General features: G+C 43.7%; 1 protein-coding gene across 2 annotated transcripts in view; it reads right to left on the bottom strand.

Annotated features, from left to right (window-relative positions):
- The window catches only part of TSTD2 (thiosulfate sulfurtransferase like domain containing 2), a gene marked incomplete at its 3' end in the record, with an annotated part of 34,903 nt that overhangs the window by 9,380 nt on the left and 1,160 nt on the right, over positions 1 to 24,363 (bottom strand). For both annotated transcript variants that reach the window (XM_081320865.1, XM_081320864.1), the window contains exons 2-8: positions 20,407 to 20,612; positions 11,443 to 11,750; positions 10,194 to 10,302; positions 5,189 to 5,314; positions 3,345 to 3,450; positions 2,745 to 2,863; positions 582 to 740 (exon numbers count right to left, since the gene is read on the bottom strand). In XM_081320865.1, the coding sequence (XP_081176991.1) occupies positions 582 to 740; positions 2,745 to 2,863; positions 3,345 to 3,450; positions 5,189 to 5,314; positions 10,194 to 10,302; positions 11,443 to 11,750; positions 20,407 to 20,595 (1,116 nt within the window). In that variant the 5' untranslated portion in view covers positions 20,596 to 20,612. The remainder of the gene's footprint in view (positions 1 to 581; positions 741 to 2,744; positions 2,864 to 3,344; positions 3,451 to 5,188; positions 5,315 to 10,193; positions 10,303 to 11,442; positions 11,751 to 20,406; positions 20,613 to 24,363) is intronic.

Consider the following 24,363-nt stretch of genomic DNA (forward strand, 5'->3'; position numbering starts at 1 on the left):
TGGAGGGTAAGGTTTCCGCACCCTCCCCGCCCAGATGCCCTCACCTCCCCCAAGCACTTTTTTACTAACCTGCCTTTCAGCTGCATTGCATTTCTCTGTTCGCTTCTCAGCTTTTGTCGCGTGTTTGTGGGACTACCGGTTTAAAAAAAAAACAGTTCAATCAGACTTTCTAACTTCTTGAGATCTCGCCAGAAGTTAGAAAGTCTGACCGAACGTTTTTTTTTTAGTCCCACAAACATGCGGCGAAGTAAGCAGACAGTGGGATGGAGAGGGTGGAGCTAGTGGTAGCCAGTTCCACCGGCGACCGCTGGCAAAGGGCCCTGGCAGGCCGGTGGGGGGAGGCGCTCTGGCTGTCACACAACTCTGGGCTGACTCGCCCCACCCCAAGCTAGGGCTTATTTGGGGGTAGGGCTTATATTAGCCCTCCCCCATCAGCTGGGGCTTACTTTTGGAGTAGGGTTTACTTTCAGGGAAACACGGTAGTAGATCTGCCAGGGAAACTATGAAGGCCTTGTGCAAATCCTGCTATTTCCTACATCTGACCAATTCCAAGTTAAGTCCTCTCCCCTGAGGTGACTCACCTTAGACCTGAGGTAGGCTGAGCTCCGCTCGCAGCGGATACCTCCCGTGCAATACATCAGGACGCGCTTGCCCCTGAAAAGGTCCAAATTCTCATCGATGTAGATGGGGAAATAGCTGAACTTCCTAATGTTGGGAGCCAGACAGCCTTGGAAATGCCCCTGTAATTTTTTTTAAAAAAAAGCATTATCTAACCTTTTATCTAAAAGATAAAATCAGGAACAAATGCAGCTGTCATGGTACCATATTATCTCACTGCTGGATTTCTTCAGAACATAGAAAAAATGAGTTGGAAGGATATTATAGGACATCCAATCCACTCAATGCATCCCTGACAAGCAGCCATCCAGGCCCTGGTTGAAAAGCTCCACTTAGGAACAAGCCACAATTGTTCTAGACCAGACATGTCAAACACAAGGCCCGGGGGCCGGATCCGGCCCGTGAAGTGGTTTCATGTGGCCCGCGAAGCCATCCTGGAAACAATGAGGGAATGGCCCCCACTGCCTTGGCCCTGGCCCAGAGACCCTCCTTCTGCCAGAGACCCTCAGATCTGTGCCACTCCTGCCCAGGCCACCATAGGCACCCTTGATGCGAAGGATGTAGAGCTGGCCACGCCCAACCAGTAGGCCATACGCACTCTAGCCACGCCCACCCAGTAGGCCACGCCCACCCTGGCCATACCCACCCGACCCCCTGAGGGCAACTACAGTGCTGATGCGGCCCTCAATGAAATTGAGTTTGACACCCCTGGTCTAGGCAGGTGATTCCATTGTTTAAGAAGAAACTGAATCACTTTCCTAGGATGCAGATTGATCAAAGCATTGAATAAGGTCCAGAAATAAAGTGACAAATTGCCCTGGATTGCACAGCAATGATAAACATGAATCAAGTATGGAAAAGCAAGAGACCTCATCCTGGCAACTAAATGCAGATTAGTCTGCATAATTTTGTTTCCCATAGCTACCTATAGTCCGGCTACCTTGGACCATGAAAAAAAATTTAGACAAGAGGAAAATCAACGTGATCAAGCTGTGGTGTTGGACTAGGCTCCTTGGAAAACAAAGGAGACAAACAAGTGAGTGTATAAAATCAGATGTATCACTGGAAGGCAAAACCCACAAAATTCTACCTTACTTTTTCAGCCAAGTAATGTGCTCAAACTCACTGGAAAAGGCAGTTATGCTTGGAATGGTCAGTAGTAAAAGGAAATGAGGAGGCCAAAAGCCACAGTGGCTACAACCAAAGAATTCCTTCTCTTGTAATGTGTTGGCTCTTTCTTGTCCCCAGTTCCAATACAGGTCCACTTTCTCTTTCTTTTAGGGATTTGTAGACCACAAGCACAATGATTCTTTTAGAACATTAGCATGCATAGCTGCTCATCTTAAGTACATAGTTCCCAATTGATTACAATAGTATTCTATTGATATGTGCCATCAAGTTGGTTGTGACCAAAAAAGGAAGACCGTCTCCAGGATGATCTGTCCCCATTCCAGACTTCCAGCAGTGCATCTATTGCTCGTGTAATCAAGTCCACCCTCCTTGCTGATGTTCATCCTCTTTCCCTCCACCTTTTCCAGCCTTACAGACTTCTCAATAGTATCCTAACTGTGGTTTAACCAATGCGGAGTTCAACAGAGCACTCGCCTATCATGTTCTGCACGTAATGCTATTATTAATGCAGTTCAAGGTTATAATGGTCTTTTTAATTGCTATATAAGACTGGAGGTCTACTACTATTCTGAGATGCAGCTCACATACACTGCCCCGAATCCTGTGTTAATGCATTCAGTTTTCCCTACCAGATGCAGGTTCTCTCACACTACTGCTGGATATGACTCAATGTTTAGACCTAACAAGGGAATTTTGTTTTGCCCGGTAAACAGTTAGCCAATCTTTCTTACTCGGTGTCATCTACACAGCTGATAACTATATATTTTCTTTCATCTTCAAGATTATTTAAAAGTTCAGTTTTTAAAAGATAGCTTATCCATCTCAAAGTTTAAAAGGGAGGAAATAGACAAGGTACTACTGAATCGGTGTTTAAAAGTCTCTTAACATGGACATGTATGTGTCATGCATGTAAGTTCCTAGTGTGCATTCTTACAATGTCAGGTGTGTAAATCCAAAGGAGGCAACAACAACACACCCAAATTAAAGCTACCTACTATTTTACTTTCATAGAAGTTCCTACAGTCCAGCAAAATCGTATCCATCTGGGCATCGTGACTCTGAGAAAGGTATTTCTCAACTTCTGCATGAAACTCCTTTGGCGCCAAACGGATTCCTACCAAGAATTAAAAGAGAGTAAGAAGATACTGTAAGTCAGTACAGTGAGCCAAATGTGCATACACACACCTCTCCTTGGCAAATCCTACTTTATTCTAGAAAGTTTTTTTCCTAAATAATTGTATACTAGACTTCAAACATGAGTGTAATCCTGTTCTGCAGCTGCTATTTTGGTTCCTTGAGGTTACGGCCTTCCATCTGATTCGTGTAAATCACAGTAGGCTTAGTTTCAAAAGGGATAAGTTTGGATTTCCAGCAAAAACGTTCTGCGTTTTCCGTGTCAGCTCATTGGCTGGGAGGAAAGAGGATGGACAATAAAAAGGAGCGGGAGGAAGAGAGAGACAATACAGTGGCCACACCCACTTTATACTTTTATTCTACCTTTCGCCAGCACTTTTCCCCCCAAGAAATTACTCTGGGGGAATCCAACCCTTGACATTAAAAAACAAAAAACTGCTCATCTATGATCAGTTCCATACCAGTTTCTTTGTAAGAGACTTTTTCTGGGTGAATTCCCATAGGCACTATTTCTTCAAACACGCCAATTCGAAGATCTGGAAAACAATGGGCTCCTCCTACACTGGTCTGAGGAATCAAGGGAAGGAAAGAGGCAGTTGCAAAGAAATGTTAGTTTCCATGTTGGCTTAAGAGGGTCAATAATCTTTCCTGCCCCATCATCCCTCTCTCTCATCTGCCCCAATCCCCTGGAAATCAAAGGTGGGGAAACCAGTGTTTATGAAGTCCACCTGTAGCTTAATTTAGTCAAAAAGATTTAGGAGCAACCCTGTTGAATAAACCTTTGACAAGGTTTGATTTTTCCAAATAGTTTACTCATCCTGTTTGAGAGTGACGACATTTAATAGGAGCTTTCCTGAAGGGCACAATTGCCCTGGGGATACAGAACATGCTTCCCACAGATCTAGCACAATCCACTAAGCCCAGGGGTCAGCAACCTGAAACAGTGAAAGAGCCACTCGGAACCGGTTCCCTCACAAAAGGAAAAACTGGGAGCCGCAAAAAATGTGTGCACATGTTCGTACATGCGCGCATGCGCAGAACAGGGTTTGACTGAAGAGTGGAGCCAAGGCGAGATATGCACCTACCCTGCATATTTGAATTGATTGGTTGAACTTTTTTAGTCCCACTTTTTTTTTTTTGGACTGCACATGGCAAAGGACTGGGAGCCGCAGGAGACGGCTGAAAGAGCCGCATGCGGCTCCGGAGCTGCGGGTTGCGGACCTGTGCACTAAGCGGTCAAGTAGCTTTCCCCACTCAATAAGGTAAGTTTGCATGCATTCCAGATGAAGTTATCTTAGCAGTTTGGCTGGCTCCTCCTTTTTGCCAAGGTAGGGTGTCGAGTGGGTGAAACCAGGAGGAGCACACTTGGGAATGATCCAATAGAACACCTACACACAAAACTAAACTTTAGGTCCATATTTCTTACATAAACCTGCGCTCTGTTTTTGTTTTTTTCTCTTGAAGATGAAGGATAGCTGTCTACCCAGGAAAAGGAAGAGGGAGGTCATTGCCCTCCTCCTTTTCACGTCTGCAGAGAAACATCACACAAGATGAAATAAATCATAAGGTAAAGGTAAAGGTTCCCCCGCACATGCGTGCTAGTCGTTTCCAACTCTAGGGGCCGGTGCTCATCTCTGTTTCAAAGCCGAAGAGCCAGCGCTTGTCCGAGGACGTCTCCGTGGTCATGTGGCCGGCATGACTAGACGCCAAAGGCGCACGGAACGCTGTTACCTTCCCACCATAGCGGTCCCTATTTTTCTACTTGCATTTTTACGTGCTTTCGAACTGCTAGGCTGGCAGAAGCTGGGACGAGTAACAGGCGCTCACTCTGCTACGCGGCACTCGGGATTTGACCCGCCAAACTGCCGATCTTCTGATCGACAAGCTCAGCGTCCCAACCCACTGAGCCACCGCGTCCCTTCCGAAATAAATCATAGATGGAGCCAAAGGCCTTCCTCCATTGATCCACCTCAACAGTAAGAACATATGTGGTCAGAGAGCAGTAGTTCCCTTCCCCCAAACTCCACCTGCTGACATCAGCCTCTTAGCATATAAAGAAATATATCCAGCCCTTGGACCTTATTTGATAGAGGCAGAGGACTCAGATATGAGCCTTTCTATTGAAGAAAACAGGTGGGATTTCTTTTGACCTCTCTTGGAATGCTATAGGACCTGGGAGAACTCTACATTCATGCTGCATAAAAAAAAATTCACAAAGCGAAAGTTTGTGGGGGGAAGAAAGGTCTTTAATAAAATGGTCACTGTTGGGTCACCAGGCAGCCAGACTGCTTTGTCTGTCTCTCACCTTGAAATCTTCCTTTGTCAAAATGTCTTTGAAGAGGGGATGAGATAGCATTGCATCCATATATAGGTTAGTAGATGTCCTGCTTCCACCTACAGTTCCATTAATTCCTTCTGAAGCAATTCGAACCTAGAAGCCAAGTAGGAAGAGTCATTACAAGATATGCAACCAAGGTCTATCTGGATACAGGTAGTCCTCGACTTACGACAGTTCATTTAGTTATAATGGCACTGAAAAAAGTGACATGACCGTTTTTCATACTTACAACCATTGCAACATCCCCATGGTCACATGATCAAAATTTAAATGCTTGGCAACCGATTTATATTTATGACGGTTACAGTGTCCCAGGGTCATGTGATCCCCTTTTGTGACCTTCTGACAAACAATGGGGAAGCCACACTCTCTTAACAACTGCAGTGGTTCACTTAACAACTGTGGCAAGAAAGGTAATAAAATGTGGCAAAATTCATTTAAAACTTGTCTCGCTTAGCAACAGAAATGTTGGGCTCAATTGTAATCATAATTTGAGGACTACCTGTGTATTCAGAAGGGATCTTAACAGAATCCACTAGGACTTACCCGTAGGAAAGTATGCACAACATTTCAATTATGCCCAACCTACAATTTGTTCTTGTTCAACTGCATCTAAATTTAATTCAAACCAAAGGCAACATCAAAAAAGGGAGAGGCTTAGCATGTTCTTAAGAATTATCTTGGGATTGTTCAAATGCAATCTGCTCTGAATCTGTGTTGGAGATGCTGGCTGATATTTGCTTCTGAGCTTGATTTGTAGGAAATACTTTAAAAACAAAAAGAGCTCTCTTCCCACCCAGCATAAAAAGCTTGTTTTGAGGCAGCAAAATAATACCCAGGAGTCAGGGCACGCCTTAAGTTGCCCAACAAACAACTCTGCTTCACTCTGAAAATGAAACATTTTGAAAGCTGCAAAAATCCTGCAAGATCTTGTATTATTTATAGGTTTGTTTAGACAAATCCAGTGCCAGAAAAGACTGTGAACCTGTATGTCTCAGCCCATGGAGAGTTAAGCAATGCCCTGACCTCTCTCAGTGCCTGGAGGCTGTTAGGGGCTGGATGGGGAGCAATGGGTTGAAACTGAACCCTGGCAAGACCGAATGGCTCCGGGTTTGGGGTTCTTTGGACCATGGAGAATTCCCTTTGGTCTTGGATGGAGTGGCACTGCCCCAAAACAGACCCTGTGTGTAATCTAGGGGTTCTCCTGGACTTTGTAGCCAGGGGGGCCTTTGCGCAATTGCGGGTTGTGCACCAGTTATGCCCTTTCCTGGATCAACAATGCCTACTCACGGTCACTCATGCCCTAGTCTATTGCAATGCGCTCTACATGGGGCTGCCCCTGAAAAGCATCTGGAAGCTCCAGTTGGTGCAAAATGCAGCAGCCAACATGGTTTTGTGAAGACCTCAGTGTGCACATGTATCCCCTCTCCTGAGGTGATTGGTTGCCGATTTGCTTTTGGGTGCAATTCAAGGTTCTGGTTGTCACCTTTAAAGCCCTTCATGGCTTGGGACCAGGTGATCAGGTCTCTTGCCGGTCACATCTACCCGACCCATTAGAGCAGGGAGGCAAGGAATGTTGTGGGTTCCATCCCCTAAGGAAATACATCTGGCAGGACCCAGAAGAAGGGCCTTTTCCGTGATGGCTCCCTCCCTCTGGAACATCATCCCTCTGGAAATTAGACGGGCCCCCACTCAGAAGGCCCTGAAGACGCGGTTCTGCCAGTAAGCCTGGGAGCCCAGAGCAGAATGGAGCCCATTAAATAGCTGGTATGAATGCATGTTGTCGCCGGGGTGGGGGGTTATTATTTTTATTATTTTTATTTTTCTTTTACATTGTGCTTTTATGTCCTTTTAAACCACCTTGAGTTGCCATGTGCGGGTATGCGCCAATATAAATGTTCTAATAATCTTCAAATAATTTAATAAATACCGTATATACTTGAGTATAAGCCGACTCGAGTATAAGCCGAGACCCCCAATTTCACCCCCAAAAACTGGAAAAAGTTATTGACTCGAGTATAAGCCGATCCGCCGTTCTGCAAGCCTCTGCCGCCAGCAGAGGCTCGATCCGCCATTTTGCAAGCCTGAATACACAGGAATACCCTGTGTGGCCGCGGCTCGTCGGCAGGTCTCCGTTCCTCCTGCCGACCTTTGGGGAGGTTTGGGCGCCTCCCCAAACCTCCCCAAACCTCGGCAGGTCTCCGTTCCTCCTGCCGACCTTTGGGGAGGTTTGGGCGCCTCCCCAAACCTCCCCAAACCTCGGCAGGTCGACCTTTGGGGAGGTTTGGGCGCCTCCCCAAACCTCCCCAAACCTCGGCAGGTCTCCGTTCCTCCTGCCGACCTTTGGGGAGGTTTGGGCGCCTCCCCAAACCTCGGCAGGTCTCCGTTCCTCCTGCCGACCTTTGGGGAGGTTTGGGCGCCTCCCCAAACCTCTGCAGGTCTCCGTTCCTCCGCGCAGACCTGCCGACCTTTGGGGAGGTTTGGGTGCCTCCCCAAACCTCGGCAGGTCTCCGTTCCTCCTGCCGACCTTTGGGGAGGTTTGGGCGCCTCCCCAAACCTCCCCAAACCTCGGCAGGTCTCCGTTCCTCCTGCCGACCTTTGGGGAGGTTTGGGCGCCTCCCCAAACCTCGGCAGGTCTCCGTTCCTCCTGCCGACCTTTGGGGAGGTTTGGGCGCCTCCCCAAACCTCGGCAGGTCTCCGTTCCTCCTGCCGACCTTTGGGGAGGTTTGGGCGCCTCCCCAAACCTCCCCAAACCTCGGCAGGTCTCCGTTCCTCCTGCCGACCTTTGGGGAGGTTTGGGCGCCTCCCCAAACCTCCCCAGGTCTCCGTTCCTCCGCGCAGACCTGCCGACCTTTGGGGAGGTTTGGGCGCCTCCCCAAACCTCGGCAGGTCTCCGTTCCTCCTGCCGACCTTTGGGGAGGTTTGGGCGCCTCCCCAAACCTCCCCAAACCTCGGCAGGTCTCCGTTCCTCCTGCCGACCTTTGGGGAGGTTTGGGCGCCTCCCCAAACCTCCCCAAACCTCTGCAGGTCTCCGTTCCTCCGCGCAGACCTGCCGACCTTTGGGGAGGTTTGGGCGCCTCCCCAAACCTCCCCAAACCTCGGCAGGTCTCCGTTCCTCCTGCCGACCTTTGGGGAGGTTTGGGCGCCTCCCCAAACCTCCCCAAACCTCGGCAGGTCTCCGTTCCTCCTGCCGACCTTTGGGGAGGTTTGGGCGCCTCCCCAAACCTCCCCAAACCTCGGCAGGTCTCCGTTCCTCCGCGCAGACCTGCCGAGGTTTGGGGAGGCGCCCAAACCTCCCCAAAGGTCGGCAGGTCTGCGCGGAGGAACGGAGACCTGCCGAGGTTTGGGGAGGTTTGGGGAGGCGCCCAAACCTCCCCAAACAGGAACGGAGACCTGCCGAGGTTTGGGGACGTTTGGGGAGGCGCCCAAACCTCCCCAAAGGTCGGCAGGTCTGCGCGGAGGAACGGAGACCTGCCGAGGTTTGGGGAGGTTTGGGGAGGCGCCCAAACCTCCCCAAACAGGAACGGAGACCTGCCGAGGTTTGGGGAGGTTTGGGGAGGCGCCCAAACCTCCCCAAACGTCGGCAGGTCTGCGCGGAGGAACGGAGACCTGCCGAGGTTTGGGGAGGTTTGGGGAGGCGCCCAAACCTCCCCAAACAGGAACGGAGACCTGCCGAGGTTTGGGGACGTTTGGGGAGGCGCCCAAACCTCCCCAAAGGTCGGCAGGTCTGCGCGGAGGAACGGAGACCTGCCGAGGTTTGGGGAGGCGCCCAAACCTCCCCAAAGGTCGGCAGGAGGAACGGAGACCTGCCGAGGTTTGGGGAGGTTTGGGGAGGCGCCCAAACCTCCCCAAAGGTCGGCAGGAGGAACGGAGACCTGCCGAGGTTTGGGGAGGTTTGGGGAGGCGCCCAAACCTCCCCAAACGTCGGCAGGTCTGCGCGGAGGAACGGAGACCTGCCGAGGTTTGGGGAGGCGCCCAAACCTCCCCAAACGTTGGCAAGTCTCCGTTCCTCCGCGCCCTGCCTGCCTGCTTCTTTCCGCTGCGGAAAGAAGCAGGCAGGCAAGGCGCGGAGTTTGGGGAGGTGCGCGCGCACCTCCCCAAACCTCCCCAAACTTCGGCAGGTCTCGGACGGCGGTGGCTTGGGAGAGGTGCGGGCGATCCCGGAAGCACCAAAGCCTCGGCCGCGCACAAGTCCTCGGTAAGTTTTTTTGTTGACTGGAGTATAAGCCGAAGTGGAATTTTTCAGCCCAAAAAGTGGGCTGAAAAATTCGGCTTATACTCAAGTATATACGGTACATTTCCTACATAATGTCTGAAAGTGAACGAGATGATGTTCCTCCAAAATTGTTGTCAGGGATGATTCTATTTAGATTATTTAGATATTATTAGATATTATTTAGATAGGCCAGGCTGCCTATCATGATGATGATGATGATGATTTATTGAAACTATACCTGTTTTTTCTCCAAATAATGGTGTTTAATATAACTAACATTGTTAATATATACGGGCAGTCCTCAACTTACAACCACAATTGAGCCCATCATTTCCATTGCTAAGCAAGACAGCTGTTAACTGAATTTTGCCCCATTTTACGACCTTCCTTGCCACAGTTGTTAAGTGAATCACTGCAGTTGTTAAGTTAGTAATACGATTGTTAAGTGAATCTCGCTTCCCCATTGGCTTTGCTTGTCAGAACCTCAGGGCAGTTCAACTGTCATAAATACATGCCAGTTGCCCAGTGTGTGAATTCTGATCATGTGACCACAGGGATGCTGCAATGGTTATAAGTATGAAAAACGGTCATAAGTAACTTCTTGCAGAGGCGCTGTAATTTTGAATGATCAATAAAAATGGTTTTAAGTTGAGGACTACCTGTACAAGACAAAACAGAAATAATTAACTAAAATTTCAATTAAAACTCAGATTATAGCAGTTATTTCAAAAAGGGGACCGTGAGGGAATCACTTACCTTGCCAGTGAGATGCAGATGCTGACATAAAGCCTTCTGCCACATACAAAGTCCCACAGGATCTGCTACCTCACAGTAGCAATAGTATAGCAAAACTTTCCCAACTTCGCTAAAAAGAGGGGAGGGAATAGTTAGTGTCCAAATTCTATATCTGCATGACTAAATGTACAAGCTTGGCGCTAGCTTGGCGCTAGTTTATTGCCTTGTGTCTGCTTTTAATTGTTGTCTACCCTCTTGATTTATGCAATGAAGATTTATGCAATGAAGAGAGCCATGTCATAAGCATTGAATTATTTTTTTTTACTTTTGTTTGGGTATCATATCATTCTGCAAAACTGTATTTGTGTGCACGAAGGCATATGCATGCGCACGCACGCACGCACACACACACACACCTCGTTTTGAACCATTCTGCCTCTCCTTCTCATACCTGCTTTGAGATTTTACAGCAAATCATAAACAAGTCGATACACACTAATTATAAACTTTATGATTACAGAGAGTTGGAGAAACAAAGAATGTAATCTCTCATTTAGGGAAAGTATCTGTGAGAAGTTGTTGTCACCTCCTAAGTTTTTAAAAAGAGAAGAAAATTGTGCAGTTCACCTCTCAGGTCAAACCATCTTGTTGGCCCCTCCTCCAACTGACTTTGTCTCTGAGAAAATGATAATGGATGGTAAACCAAGTATACCAGGAAGACCTTAAGAGCCTATTCCTGCTTCCATTCTCCCATCTCCACCTCTGTTTCCTTAAATGAAGAAGCTGAACTTCATAAAACGCCAGAGTTTAGATGTCCAACTCTTAAATTACCGACCAAATGTTAGAGGTTCAGTTTTGTAACCACTTGTCAAACTCAATTCAAGAAACCATCTCTAACCCTTTATAGTCATCCATTACATTTTAAGTGAAGAAACAGTTTCCTTAAGGAACGTGAAAGGGATATAAATGGGACGTGTAAAAAGCCTAGCCATGACAGCTAAACTGGAGGGCAAGGGCATCTAAATTGGTCAATGGAAGGTAAAAATACTACCAGTCTTTTGGTGGCAGTGATCATTCCCAACAACATGGAACTGATGCTCCTCAATCATAGATCATAAGTCTCTCTGTGATCAGAGGTTTCCTAGATGACAGATGATTGATAATCACCAGCAGAGCAGAAGACCATCAATCGTTAGGAAGTGGGATGAGTGAAGACAGAAGAAAGTGAACAGATTCACCCTAGCTCAAGATAAGGATAATTCTTTCTTACCTTTTCATTTCATTAGTATCAATGTGACTTATATCTGGGAGCTTGTAGATCACCTCCTGGTTTCTGTCTAGAGTCTTGCTGGGCCTAGATGTTTCATCCACAGAAGCAGGATTGATTCCAATGCCGGCCATCTGCTTTAAGATCACAGATGCTTGCTGCCCAACGTCACCTGAATGTTGAGAAGCCACATGTCTGTGAATGCCAGTCAGATCTTTGAATGTCTGTTGGCAGCATCTCCAGGAAATTGCCCTTTGGCAAGCAGGCATGTCAACTTCCACTTCCTTGGCTTTCACAAAGAGAGCAAACGCCTACAACAGCAGCAAAGGAGGCAGAGGGGCCAGAAGTTTAAGAGCAAATATAATTGCGTTATCTGAGACTCAAAACCTACCGGATGCTGACTAAGCAAACAGATAGATTGCAAGCCTTTTGGTTGCCTTGCTTTACCAACGCTTATAGTTATGAAGTTGTCTAGTTAACTTAATTAGTGTAATATCTACTTATGATGTCATTAACAAACACAGATAAAGATGTTGGTTGGAAAAAAAGTGAAGAACCCAATTGGTAACTGACTAAGCAAGTTGATTTCCTTCTGTCCTGGCAAGCAGCTTGTACTTATTTAAATGTATTGTATTTAAATACAATTTATTTATTTTAAAATTAAAAACTCTCTTTTTAAAACCCTGTAGTCACTATTCAGGAAAGAGTTGAAAGCGTCGTGGTGGCGCAGTGGTTAGAATGCAGTTTGGCAGGCTAATTCTGCCGATTGCCAGCAGTTCGATCTTCACTGGCTCAAGATTGACTTAGCCTTCCATCCTTCCGAGGTCAGTAAAATGAGGACTCAGATTGTTTGCGGCAATATGCTGACTCTCTAAATCTCTCAGAGAGGGCTGTAAAACAGTGCTAAGCGGTATATAAATCTAAGTACTATTGCTATTTATTTAAAAGACAACCCATACAATTATTGTTTATACAAGGCATTCATGTATACCACACAAAATAATACATCTCCAAATCTTGCAAATTCCAAAACTTCTTTGGACTGGAATCAGGGGAAAAAGGGAAGGTGGTGAGTTGGTGAATTAGTGATCATCTTTAATGAATCAATATCCCTGTCCAGTTATTTGTTTCAAATTGGAGTACTCTAAAAGGTATAGAACATGGTCCTCCTACCGATTCCCCCAGCAAAGACTTTTTTTTTTTTTGCAATCAGCCTTCAATAATAACTCTGGGTCATCTTGTCTAGATATGAAACACAGATTCCTGAATAGGCACAATGAGTTGAGGTGATACAGTATGCATTCTTTTTAAACTAAACTTGATTTAGTGTATGGATGTGTGGAGCCAGGAGGCAAAGCTTCATTTGCTGTAGCCTTACCAGCCTTAACTTTTTCAAACCTAGAAAGAAAAAGCATTGAATGTTGCCCCAAGAAAGTAACCACTTATGCTCCATGGTCTGATACCTTTTTCAGACAGCAAATGGGATAAATATAGAAAGGATGAACCAGGACCCCAGGGCAAGAGGAAACAGATGAAGCAGCAAAGGTGATACGTAGATAATCGAAGGGTGACAGATAGTAACTGGAGAAATCAAACAAAGTCATAGAACCAGGGGGGGAAAATAGAGAGAGTAGGACGGACTGATAAGAATCAGTTTGGGGGGGCGGAGCCAACTGTCAGAGCGGGCGGCTGTGTGAACGGAGCTCTCTCCACGCACAACCTCTCACCCAGTGTTCGCGGGGGCTTTTCGGAGCTTCAGGAGGTCCTGTAGGGACATCCGAAGTTGCAGGCAGCCCGGAGAACCTTCATGAGCGGCAGTTCGTGTTGAAGATCCGGAGAAAGTCTGATGCGAGCGAACCGGGGAGAAGGAGGCCAGTAATGGCCGACATGAAGATCTGACAGAGGGACGGAGCTAGCACGTAAGCAGCGGGACAACGGTAGAGCGGAGCTGACGGAGAGTGTATCCGAATATTAAATAGGAAGCGCTTGTGAAAGAGGTACTGGTTCGAAGTGGGAGCCTCACGGAGAGGGAATAAGCGGCGATAGAAGTCTTGAGGGAGGCGTTTGGCAAAAACAGCAAGGGAAAGAAAGCCGAAGACTATATGACTGTATTCTAGCTGGAGAAAAGCTACAACAGGTCAAAGTCTGAGCTTTGGAGCCTTAGAGACTGAACTCTGGATTGCCGGGCGTGGAAAGCGATCAGCTTGGTCTAGTCTGGTCTATCCTGGTAAATTTTGAATTTGTGAACTTTTGAAACTTTTGAAATTCTACTCTACTTGTCACGGGCGGCCATTTGATATAGCAATTTAGTAACTGGAGGTTTGTTTAGTGGGACACCTACTGGTCTTTGACAGCAGAGGAAGACGGAAAAGGTGCCAATTTCTGCGCCGGAAACGGGGGGGGGGGGGAAAAAAAAAGAAGAAGAACGTGACTTTGATTATATTCATACTATAGAATTCTATTATATAAATTGCTTAGTTGGTAATAAGTATCTGGTGGTAACTGTTTTATATATCTTTTGTCATAGAGTTAAAAGGTTTATATAAGACTCAGGGTATTTATACATTGATAAAACGCTGTTATAATTGGGGAAACATGACAAGTATCTCGGGAGCAACTAAGCCTAGCGCTGGCAAAAAGGCGGCAGCACAGGGACAGGGGATGGCCTCAAGTCCCTCCAATCAGAAATCTATAGAGGATATGCTGCAAAGGGAAAGATCTAACTCGAATTCCTTTAAAGATTTACATGCCCTTTTGCAAAACCTACACGAGGCAATGGCCAAAAACCACGAGGAGATGAAGAGAGAAATAGGCCAAATAAGAAACGACACTGGTGAATTAAAGGGGAAAATCCAAGCGATAGATGATAAATTTGAAGGGATTCAACAGCAATTAGTCAAAAATGAACAAAGACTTCAAGATATGGAAGCTAGAATGGAAAAAGAGGAAAAGAGAGTAGATGATTTAAATGAAACACTCCTTCAGGCTAATAAGGAATTAGAAACAACAGTCATTTTTCTGGAAGCAGAAAAGGCTGCTCATTATCTACGCTTCCAGAACGTTCAAGAAAAAAGAGGGGAAGATCTGTTGGTCATGATGGCAGAACTGATGGCAAAGGCACTCGGTGTAGGGAAGGAGGAAATGCTGGCGGAAATTGATGAAACATACAGGGTCCAAACTAATTATGCGAGAAGGCACAACCTCCCAAAAGAAGTACATGTAAGGTTAGTTAAAAAATCAATTCGGGATGAGCTTCTGCATAGATCTAGAGAGGAACCATTAGAATTTCGGGGCCAACCAATCACCATCCTTAAACAGATACCTAAAAGGATGAGGGATCTGAGACGCGGCTATCAATTCTTAACATCCAAACTAATAAGAGAAAATGTAAACTTTAGATGGCTAACTCCAGAGGGTATTCTAGTTACGTGGCAGGATAGAAGGCATAGACTGGACACGATAGAGAAGGCAGAAGATTTTTACAAACGCCACTTCCATAGCCAAGAGGAAGTAGATTTAGAAGATCAAGATGGAAGGGAGGTAAGAGAAAGAGATACAATACGTGTGGCAATGGATGGGAAGATCTTAGCTACAGAGGATAGAAGGAACAAATCCGGTGAGTTAACAGAGAAACATGGAACTAGAGACAAGGAAGAGAGAGAGCCCCGAATCACGAGATCCACAAAAACCAGAAATAAGTAAGATGAAGGGAGGTGAGTGTAGTATTATGTCTGTGAATATTAATGGATTGAATTCGCCAGTGAAAAGGCGGAAATTTTTTAATAGGCTTATTCACCAACAATTGGATATCGTGGCAATACAAGAAGTCCATATAAAGGAACAACAAAAATATTTGTTAGTACAACCAAGAATAGGGAACCTATTCGTTTCCTTAGACCGACACAAGAAAAAGAGAGGAGTGGCACTATATGTAAACCCAAAATTGACTGCAAAACAAATTTATAACGATAAAGAGGGTAGAATACTGATAGTCGAGGTTATAATAAATCACAGGAAGGTCATGATGGTAGAGATATATGCCCCAAACCATAACCAAGAACAATTTTTCAAAACACTTCACAATAAGATATGTAGCATTGATTATGAGGAGATTTGTTTAATAGGAGATTTTAATGCTATCCTAGATATAAATTTGGATTATATGGGAAAGACGCTTAGGAAAAAGAAGAGAAGAACTCTACCGAGATCTTTTCTTAACTTGGCTGAGGAACTAAATATCCAAGATGTCTGGAGGGAAAGAAATCGTAAGGCTAGACAATATACATATTACTCCAACCGACATAACTCATGGTCTAGAATAGACATGGTATGGATGACGAAAGAAATTAGTTCAGAAATAGACGAGGTACATATAGCGACAGGTACTTGGGCAGATCACAATCCTATTAAACTTATCTGGAAAGGTTCCAAAAAAATACCCAGATGGACGCTTCAAAGAGCAATTTTAAAAGAAGACGAATTCAAATCTAAGATGGAGAGAGAACTAAGTTTTTTCTTTAAGGAAAATAAAGCTATAGACACCTCAGTACAAAACAATTGGGATACAGCTAAGGCAATGATGAGAGGGGCAGCGAGGGCATATATGGTATATAAAAATAAGGGGAAAAGACAACAACGGGAAAGATTAGAAGAGGAATATAAGAGCTTAGAAGTTACACTCCAACAAGATCCACAAAAAGAGAATATCAAGCAATCTATGGATCTGATTAAACACAAACTTAACATTCTAGACAAAGAGAAATTAGCACAACAATTGAGAAACACGAAACAAAATTTTTTTGAAAATGCAAATAAACCGGGCCGGTGGCTCGCATACAAATTGGGAAAACAAAAGGGGAAAAACTGGATTCACGAACTACGAGATGAGGAAGGGAGAATATTCCACCAGGAGGAAAAAAAAAAAATTATAGCCCAGGAATTTTATGAACGTTTATACAAAGAAGATAGTCAGGCAAGTGTGGAGAAAATGGAGGAATATTTTCAAAGAGCCAAACTACCTAAGGTCACAGAAGATACCAGAAATATGTTAAACGAGGAAATTCGACTATCTGAGGTGATAAAAGCTATTAATGCACAAAAGAATAATAAAGCATCGGGACCCGACGGTCTTCCATCAGAAATTTATAAAGAATTACAAAATATCCTAGCTCAACCCCTAGTGGAGGTATTTAACGCAGTATTAGAAGGCGCAAGGACGCCTAAATCTTGGCTAGAGGCAAACATAACCCTTATTCCGAAAGATAACACAGACCATACATTAATCCAAAATTACAGACCCATATCACTTCTTAACTCGGACTACAAGATATTTACATCAATTATAGCGGAACGATTGAAACGATTTCTGAATGATTTCATACACGCAGATCAAAATGGTTTTCTCGCTAAGAGACACACTAAGCACAACATTAGAATAATATTAGATACATTGGAGTACTATGAATTACATAGCGAACAACAGATGGCATTACTTTTCTTAGACGCCCAAAAGGCATTTGACAATGTTAAATGGTCTTTTTTGTGCCAACAGCTTAGCTTTATGAATACGGGAGAAAAATTTATAAATATAATTAGGGCAATTTATGACAATCAGGAAGCAAAAATAATTATTAATGGGGAAGCATCTAGCAAGTTTCAAATTCAAAAGGGAACACGGCAAGGCTGCCCCTTATCACCGTTGCTGTTTATATTGACTCTTGAAGTATTAACGAGAACTATAAGAAACGACCCAAAGATAAAAGGATTAACCATTAAAAAGGAAACCTTTAAATTGCAAGCTTTCGCGGACGATCTGGTTTTTATTATGGAGGATCCATGTCAGACGGGACCAAAGCTATTGGAAGAATTATCTAAATATGGTGAGGTTGCCGGACTGCGAATAAATAGAAATAAGACCAAGATGATTGTTAAAAATATGACCAATAAACAAAAAGGTAATCTGGCCGAAATCACGGATATAGAAATAGTCAAGAAAATAAAATATCTAGGGATTAACATTACGGCTAGATGCACTTCACTCAAAAAGGATAATTATGATAATGTAGTGAACCAAATAAAAGGTGATCTGGAAAGATGGGGAAACCTAAAACTCTCATTATTGGGAAGAATCGCTGTCATTAAGATGAATATTCTGCCTAAAATCCTGTTTCTGTTTCAGAATATCCCAATTCAACTCGACTCTAAATTTTTTCGAAATTTGGATAAATTATCACTAAATTTTATTTGGCAGGGGAAAAAACCAAGAATTAAATTGAAATATTTACAAGACACGAAGGAAAATGGGGGTTTTGGATTGCCAGACTGGGAATTATATTACCACGCCGCGGCCCTGAGCTGGATTAGAGAATGGGTAATCTTGAGAAATAGAAGACTATTAACTTTAGAGGGTCACGATTTGCAATATGGCTGGCATGCTTTCCTATGGACGGAGAAACAAGGTCTTTTCTCGCATTTTCAAAGACACCGGATCAGGCAAGCGCTACTTAATACTTGGAAAAAAATTAGATCTCACAATTACACCAAAATACCGGTCTGGCTATCCACCCTTGAAGCGATAGTTTACCCAAATCTGTTTGATTTGGGTAACATAATCTCATACAAGGATATTCTGAATGAGGAGGGGGAATTGAAACTTAGGAATGAACTAGAATTACAAGGTATAAAACTCGATTGGTGGGCCTACTTACAAATCCAATCGAGATTTAGGAAGGATAAAAATGAATGGGGGATATATACCTCTGAAACAGCATTGGACAAAATATTATTGGGACCGGACTCTAAACAAATAAGGAATTTTTATAAATTACTTTTGGGATATAAGCTGTTTGAAGAGCAAGTGAAAGACCCCATGTTGACCTGGGCTAACAATTTAGGACATAACATCGACCTAGATACTTGGCAAACAATTTGGGATAGGAATAAAAGGATAACACTGGCCTCATCGTATAAAGAAAATTTATTTAAAATGTTTTACCGATGGCATCTTCCCCCAGCCCGCTTAGCAAAAATGTACACAACAGCATCTCCCAAATGTTGGAAGTGTTCTGAAGAGATAGGCACATACTTCCACACGTGGTGGTCTTGCAGTAAAACACAAAAATTTTGGAGAATGATTTGGATTTGGCTGAAAGAAATATTGAAACAAGATCTGGAGTTTAGTCCAGAACTTTTCTTGTTGGGAATCACGAAAGAGAAATATCCTAAAGATGTGCTATACTTAACGATCCATATTATCACAGCAGCTAGAATATCATTTGCGCAAAAATGGAAAAAGAATGAGATCCCAGGACAAAAAGAGGTTATTAGGAAAATTTGGGATTGCGCTGAAATGGACAAATTAACTTTGGAATTAAAGAATAAAGATCAATCAGACTATTATAGAATTTGGAACAAATTGTATCTTTGGATGGATAAAAAGAAAGGTCTCTATTAGGTTTTACAGACTAGCTCACTGTTTTAAATATTGTGGTATTTCACCGATTTGTAATCTAAGTGTATTTAAGTGTATTTTTGATGTACATATATACATGTATATATACATATTTAAACATTGTAGACAAAAAGGTTTGTCAGCTCGCTGTTACTGTGTCCAATGTTTTTAAATAATAAATTTAATAATAATAAAAAAAAAAAAGAATCAGTTTGGTGTAGTGGTGAAGGCACTGGCCTAGAAAAACTGTGAGTTTTATTCCTGCCTTAGGTATGAAAGCCGGTTGGGTGATTTGGGGCCAGTCACTTTCTCAACCCACTTCTGTTGTGTGTGTGAAAATAGGAGGAGGAAGGGCAGTGGTGGGATTCAGCCAGTTCGCACCAGTTCGGTAGAACTGGTGGCTAATTTTTTGTTGCCCAGGCCCAGAATGGACTTCCGGAAGCGGCATCCACACACAGAACCAGTTTTTCACATATCTGGATTCCACCAGTGAGGAAGGGGTATTAAGTACGTTTGCCATCTTGAGTTGTAGGTAGGTAGGTAGGCAGACAGACAGACAAAATATTAATTTTAAAGAATAGACAAAGAGAAGAAGTAAATGAGGTCAGAAGCTGCATGATGAACTTCATTTGAAATAGAGGAATCAGAAAAACATTTTGCTACACAAGGTTATTGTGATACCAATTCTCTTTTGTAAATTCTGGTCATGAACTTCTCTCCATGTACCAACCAAGAAACAGAAATCTATGATACTGTACTACCTGTCTCCATTCCTGGTTTTGTTTTGTTTTTAAACCACATCACTAACAGGACTCTTTAATCCTGGCTATAAAAGGAGGGACGCGGTGGCTCAGTGGGTTAGGACGCTGAGCTTGTCGATTGGAAGGTCGGCAGTTTGGCGGGTCGAATCCCAAGTGCCGCGTAGCAGAGTGAGCGCCTGTTACTCGTCCCAGCTTCTGCCAACCTAGCAGTTCGAAAGCACGTAAAAATGCAAGTAGAAAAATAGGGACCACTGCGGTGGGAAGGTAACAGCGTTCCGTGCGCCTTTGGCATCTAGTCATGCCGGCCACATGACCACGGAGACGTCCTCGGACAAGCGCTGGCTCTTCGGCTTTGAAATGGAGATGAGCACCGGCCCCTAGAGTCGGAAAGACTAGCACACATGTGCGGGGGAACCTGTACCTGTACCTGTATAAAAGGAGGATTGCAGTGAAGGTAGAGGGCAGCACATCCCTCACTTTTACATGCAAAACTCCCCCTTGCAACCTCCTCCTGCTGCTTTGCAGTCAAGAGAATGCCCAGTTTGCCAGATACATTCTGGTTACTCAGGATTTACTAGTAAATGGATTCAGATCGGTAGAGCAGAAATTGGAATGCATCTGAAATAATTTGGCACATCAGCCGTAACACTAAAGTCAGAATGACCATTTAAGACTGGAGTGCAAGTGGGATGAACAAACTCAGCTGCACCACCATTTTCCAGTGGTAGCAGACACAGTCAACAACGAGCCAAGTACCTTCTTCTTTGCAGAGGCGTATTTCTTTTTGGTGCTGCAGTCTACTTTGGTCTTGAGATGGCTTTTGGGTGGGAAAGCAAGGTGGTCTTTCAACTGAAGGTCTGCAGAGGTTAAGATGCAAACTTCCACCGCATCGTCTCCATCAGGCAATGGCAAAGAGATCATTTCTATGTCACAGCAGCCCGGCATGCGTTTTTCTCGGTATCCTAAGGAACATCGTTCCAAAATAGGGATTTAATAACAAGACATGCAAGGAAAATAAAACAAAACCAGGAAATAATAGACCTGCATGAGCATTTCCACACCAGGTCTTAAAACTGGAACTGGGATCCGCTTCAGAGCTGCCTGATTGCAGATCAGTAAGAATCTACCTACAGGTAGTCCTCGACTGACAACAATTCGCTTAGTGACCGTTTGAAGTTACAAAGGTACTGAAAAAAGTGACTTATGACCGTTTTTCACACTTACGACCATTGTAGCATCCTTGGTGGAGCCTTGGTGGAGCAGTGGGCTAATGCCTCCTTAAGTAACACCAGCTGCCTGCAATTATTGCAGGTTCGCATCCCACCAGGCTCAAGGTTGACTCAGCCTTCCATCCTTCCGAGGTAGGTAAAATGAGGACCCAGATTGTTGGGGGCAATAAGCTGACTTTGTAATAATGCCGCTTGGGGGGGAGGCGAAAGCCCTAATAAGCAGGCATATACATAGAATGAAGGCTATTGCTAAGCACATTTGATTTGTGCTTAGATTGTAAGCCGCCCTGAGTCTTCGGAGAAGGGCGAGATATAAATGGGATTAAAAAAAAATAAAAAATCCCTTAGTCAAAATCCAGATACTTGGCAACTGGCATGTATTTATGACGGTTGCAATGTCCTGGGGTCATGCGATGCCCTTTTGTAACCTTCTGACAAGCAAAGTCAATGGGGAAGTCAGATTCACTTCACAATGGTGTTACTAACTTAACAACTGCAATGATTCACTTAACAACTGTGGCCAGAAAGGTCATAAAATGGGGTAAAACTCACTTAACTGTCTCGCTTAGCAATAGAAATTTTGGGCTCAGTTGTGGGCGTAAGTCAAGGACTATCTGTATCTATATGTATTGCTAAATCTGCTGCAATGTATACTAAATCAGAGCGAATCTACTTTTTTCTCTTGCAGCATGCATTCTATTGCCCCATTAATAGGAATTTTGACCTACATCTTCAGTGACCCACAAATAGAACACCCTGCCTTCCAGCTTTTTCCTTTTGTTGTAATATGGTTTCCTGCATTTGAGGTTCAAAGCTGAAAAGATTCCTCAATATTATCTGAAGGACCGAGGACACGTGAGGCTAATTCAGGAAGCTGAGAACCCAGTTGTGAATCTATTCCGAATCAGCCTAAAATTACTCCTACTATATTTATTGGGAGGGGGAGAAGAGGAGGAATAGATTATTTCCCTAATAATTCATTTTCAAGTGAAATCCTTTACTGTAAGTCTGAACAACACAAAATACGACTTGCTAAAGTTTAATAATTATTATAAGCTACAGAATAGAATATGCAAAACAAGAATTATGCTGAAATAAGAATCATTTTCATTTCTAGTAAATATGATCTTTTTTTTCCAGGTAGAAGCCAAAAATGGTATGTGGTACTTTCCAAAATTAAAAGGTAGAGCATCTGCAGAAGCCTCAGACACAACCTGAAATTAGACCTACTTGGTAGCTTAAAATATGGTCTAATTTCTCTAATTAGCACTTGCGATTTTACTGCACATCTGTGAATGCTGAGCTATGCCCTCTGTTTGAAATACTCATATTAGTCACAAGGGAGATTTTTTTAAGCCACAGTTGGTCAAGATCAATCTGTCCTCTGAAAATATAGGCCTTACTTTTAAACCTTATTCATCTGCCTTATTATTATTATTATTATTATTATTATTATTATTATTATTATTATTATTATTATTATTATTATTATTATTATTATTATTATTATTATTAATTTTATTTGTATACCGCCCTTCTCCCGAAGGACTCAGGGCGGTGAACAGGGCAATACATGTTAAAAGACAAAATACAAAAATTAAAAGAGATTAAACAAAATGCCCACAACTCTTACAATAGGTTAAAACACATTAAAAGTAATAAAAACCCAACCCCATCCCATCAGGCCAGGCCAGCTTGTTCGAAGAGATACGTCTTTAGATCGCGCCGGAAGGAGCGCAGGTCGGGCGCCATCCGGAGCTCAACCAGAAGACGGTTCCATAAATCCGGCGCGCCCACAGAGAACGCCCTCCCCCTGGGGGCACCAGTCGGCATTCTTTGACCGGTGGCACCCTGAGGAGGCCCTCTCTGTGGGAGCGTACTGGGCGGAGGGAAGTTGATGCCGGCCGCAGGTGCTCCCCAAGGTATTCCGGACCCATGCCATGTAGGGCTTTGTAGGTCAATACCAGCACCTTGAACCTCACCCGGAAGACAACTGGGAGCCAATGCAGCTTACGGAGCAGAGGTGTAACATGGGAGTATCGGGAATATCATGGTTATCAAGTGGTACTGATAAAGTTACTGGTCTGCTTTACAGGATTAATGAAGAATACTATTATATTAATATTTAATTCAGACACAAGTTGATACACGGTTTCCCCAGCTGTGATAACTTATATTATTCTTTATCTAACATCTTATGCAGTCAAGAGCTGCATTTTTGCTCCTTCATGTGCTGGGTAAATGTAGTTTCTGATGGTAAATATCTTAAGAATATTGTCAGTCACTAGTCTGAGTCACACCATTTGCTAAGCCATGCTGAAGTTAGTTGAATCTGAGTTTATGCAACATATTAAGCAATAAATGTTTTCTTTTTCTTAACACCATATGCAATCTCAGCCATTCACTCATAATTTTGGTTTACCTATTCTAATATTATGGCCAGTAGACATTTTGCATGATATCCTGAACTACAGAATCCTCAACTTATGACCACAATTGAGTCCAAAATTTATGTTACTAAATGAGGCAGTTGTTAAGTGAGTTTTGCCCCATTTTATGACTTTTCTTGCTGCAGCTGTTAAGTGAATCACTTCAATTGTTAACGCAGCTGGTGAGTGAATTTGGCTTCCCCGCTGACTTTGCTTGTCAGAAGTTTGCAAAAGATGATTGTATGACCCTCCCAGCCCCCCCACACTATGACCGTCATAAATATGAGTCAGTTGCCGAGCGTCTGGATTTTGATCACATGGCAATGGGGATGTTGTAATGATCGTAACCGTGGAAAATGGTCGTAAGTCACTTTTTTCAGCGCCTTTGTAATTTCAAATGGTCACTAAACAAATGATTGTAAGCAGTGGTGGGATTCAGGCAGTTTGCACCACTTCAGCATAAGCGGCAGCTAATTTTCTGTTGCCCAGATCCAGAATAGACTTTTAGAAGTGGCATCCACACAGAGAACCGGTTGTTCACATATTTGAATCCCACCACTGATTGCAAGTCAAGAGCTAGATGTACAAACTATCAAATTCTATTTTACCCTACCATGTTGTAAAAGCCCAGCCTATGATGAGGTGTGTACACTCAGAAAATGAATGGCAATTCTGAATGTTAAAGCTGAGTTTATCTCATTGCATTTGAAGATTCTAGGAAACGCACTTAGGAGTGGCTGCATATAAACCAGACCAATTACTTTTTACAAGTAACACTTGCACTTTTCACCTCAGTCCAGATCTCCTGAATCTATGAAATAGCTGGAAAAGCCATCTTTAGCTTTTCAAGCAATTGCTGTTTACTTCCTTCAGCACTGACAAAATACAATCCAAAAAGTTCATTTCTAGAATTGGAATTACAGTGTAAGCAACTAGGAATGAAAGTAGTAAGAGTCATGAAGTCCTAATCCAATTTTTGTTTGAAAGACACTCATTGTGAGATTCAATCTGACTCTCTTCTGTGACACAGAAATAAAAACTCTATGACCATAATA

The sequence above is a fragment of the Vipera berus genome, assembly GCF_964194415.1.
Source record: "Vipera berus genome assembly, chromosome: 2".
NCBI classification, from domain to species: Eukaryota; Metazoa; Chordata; class Lepidosauria; order Squamata; family Viperidae; genus Vipera; species Vipera berus.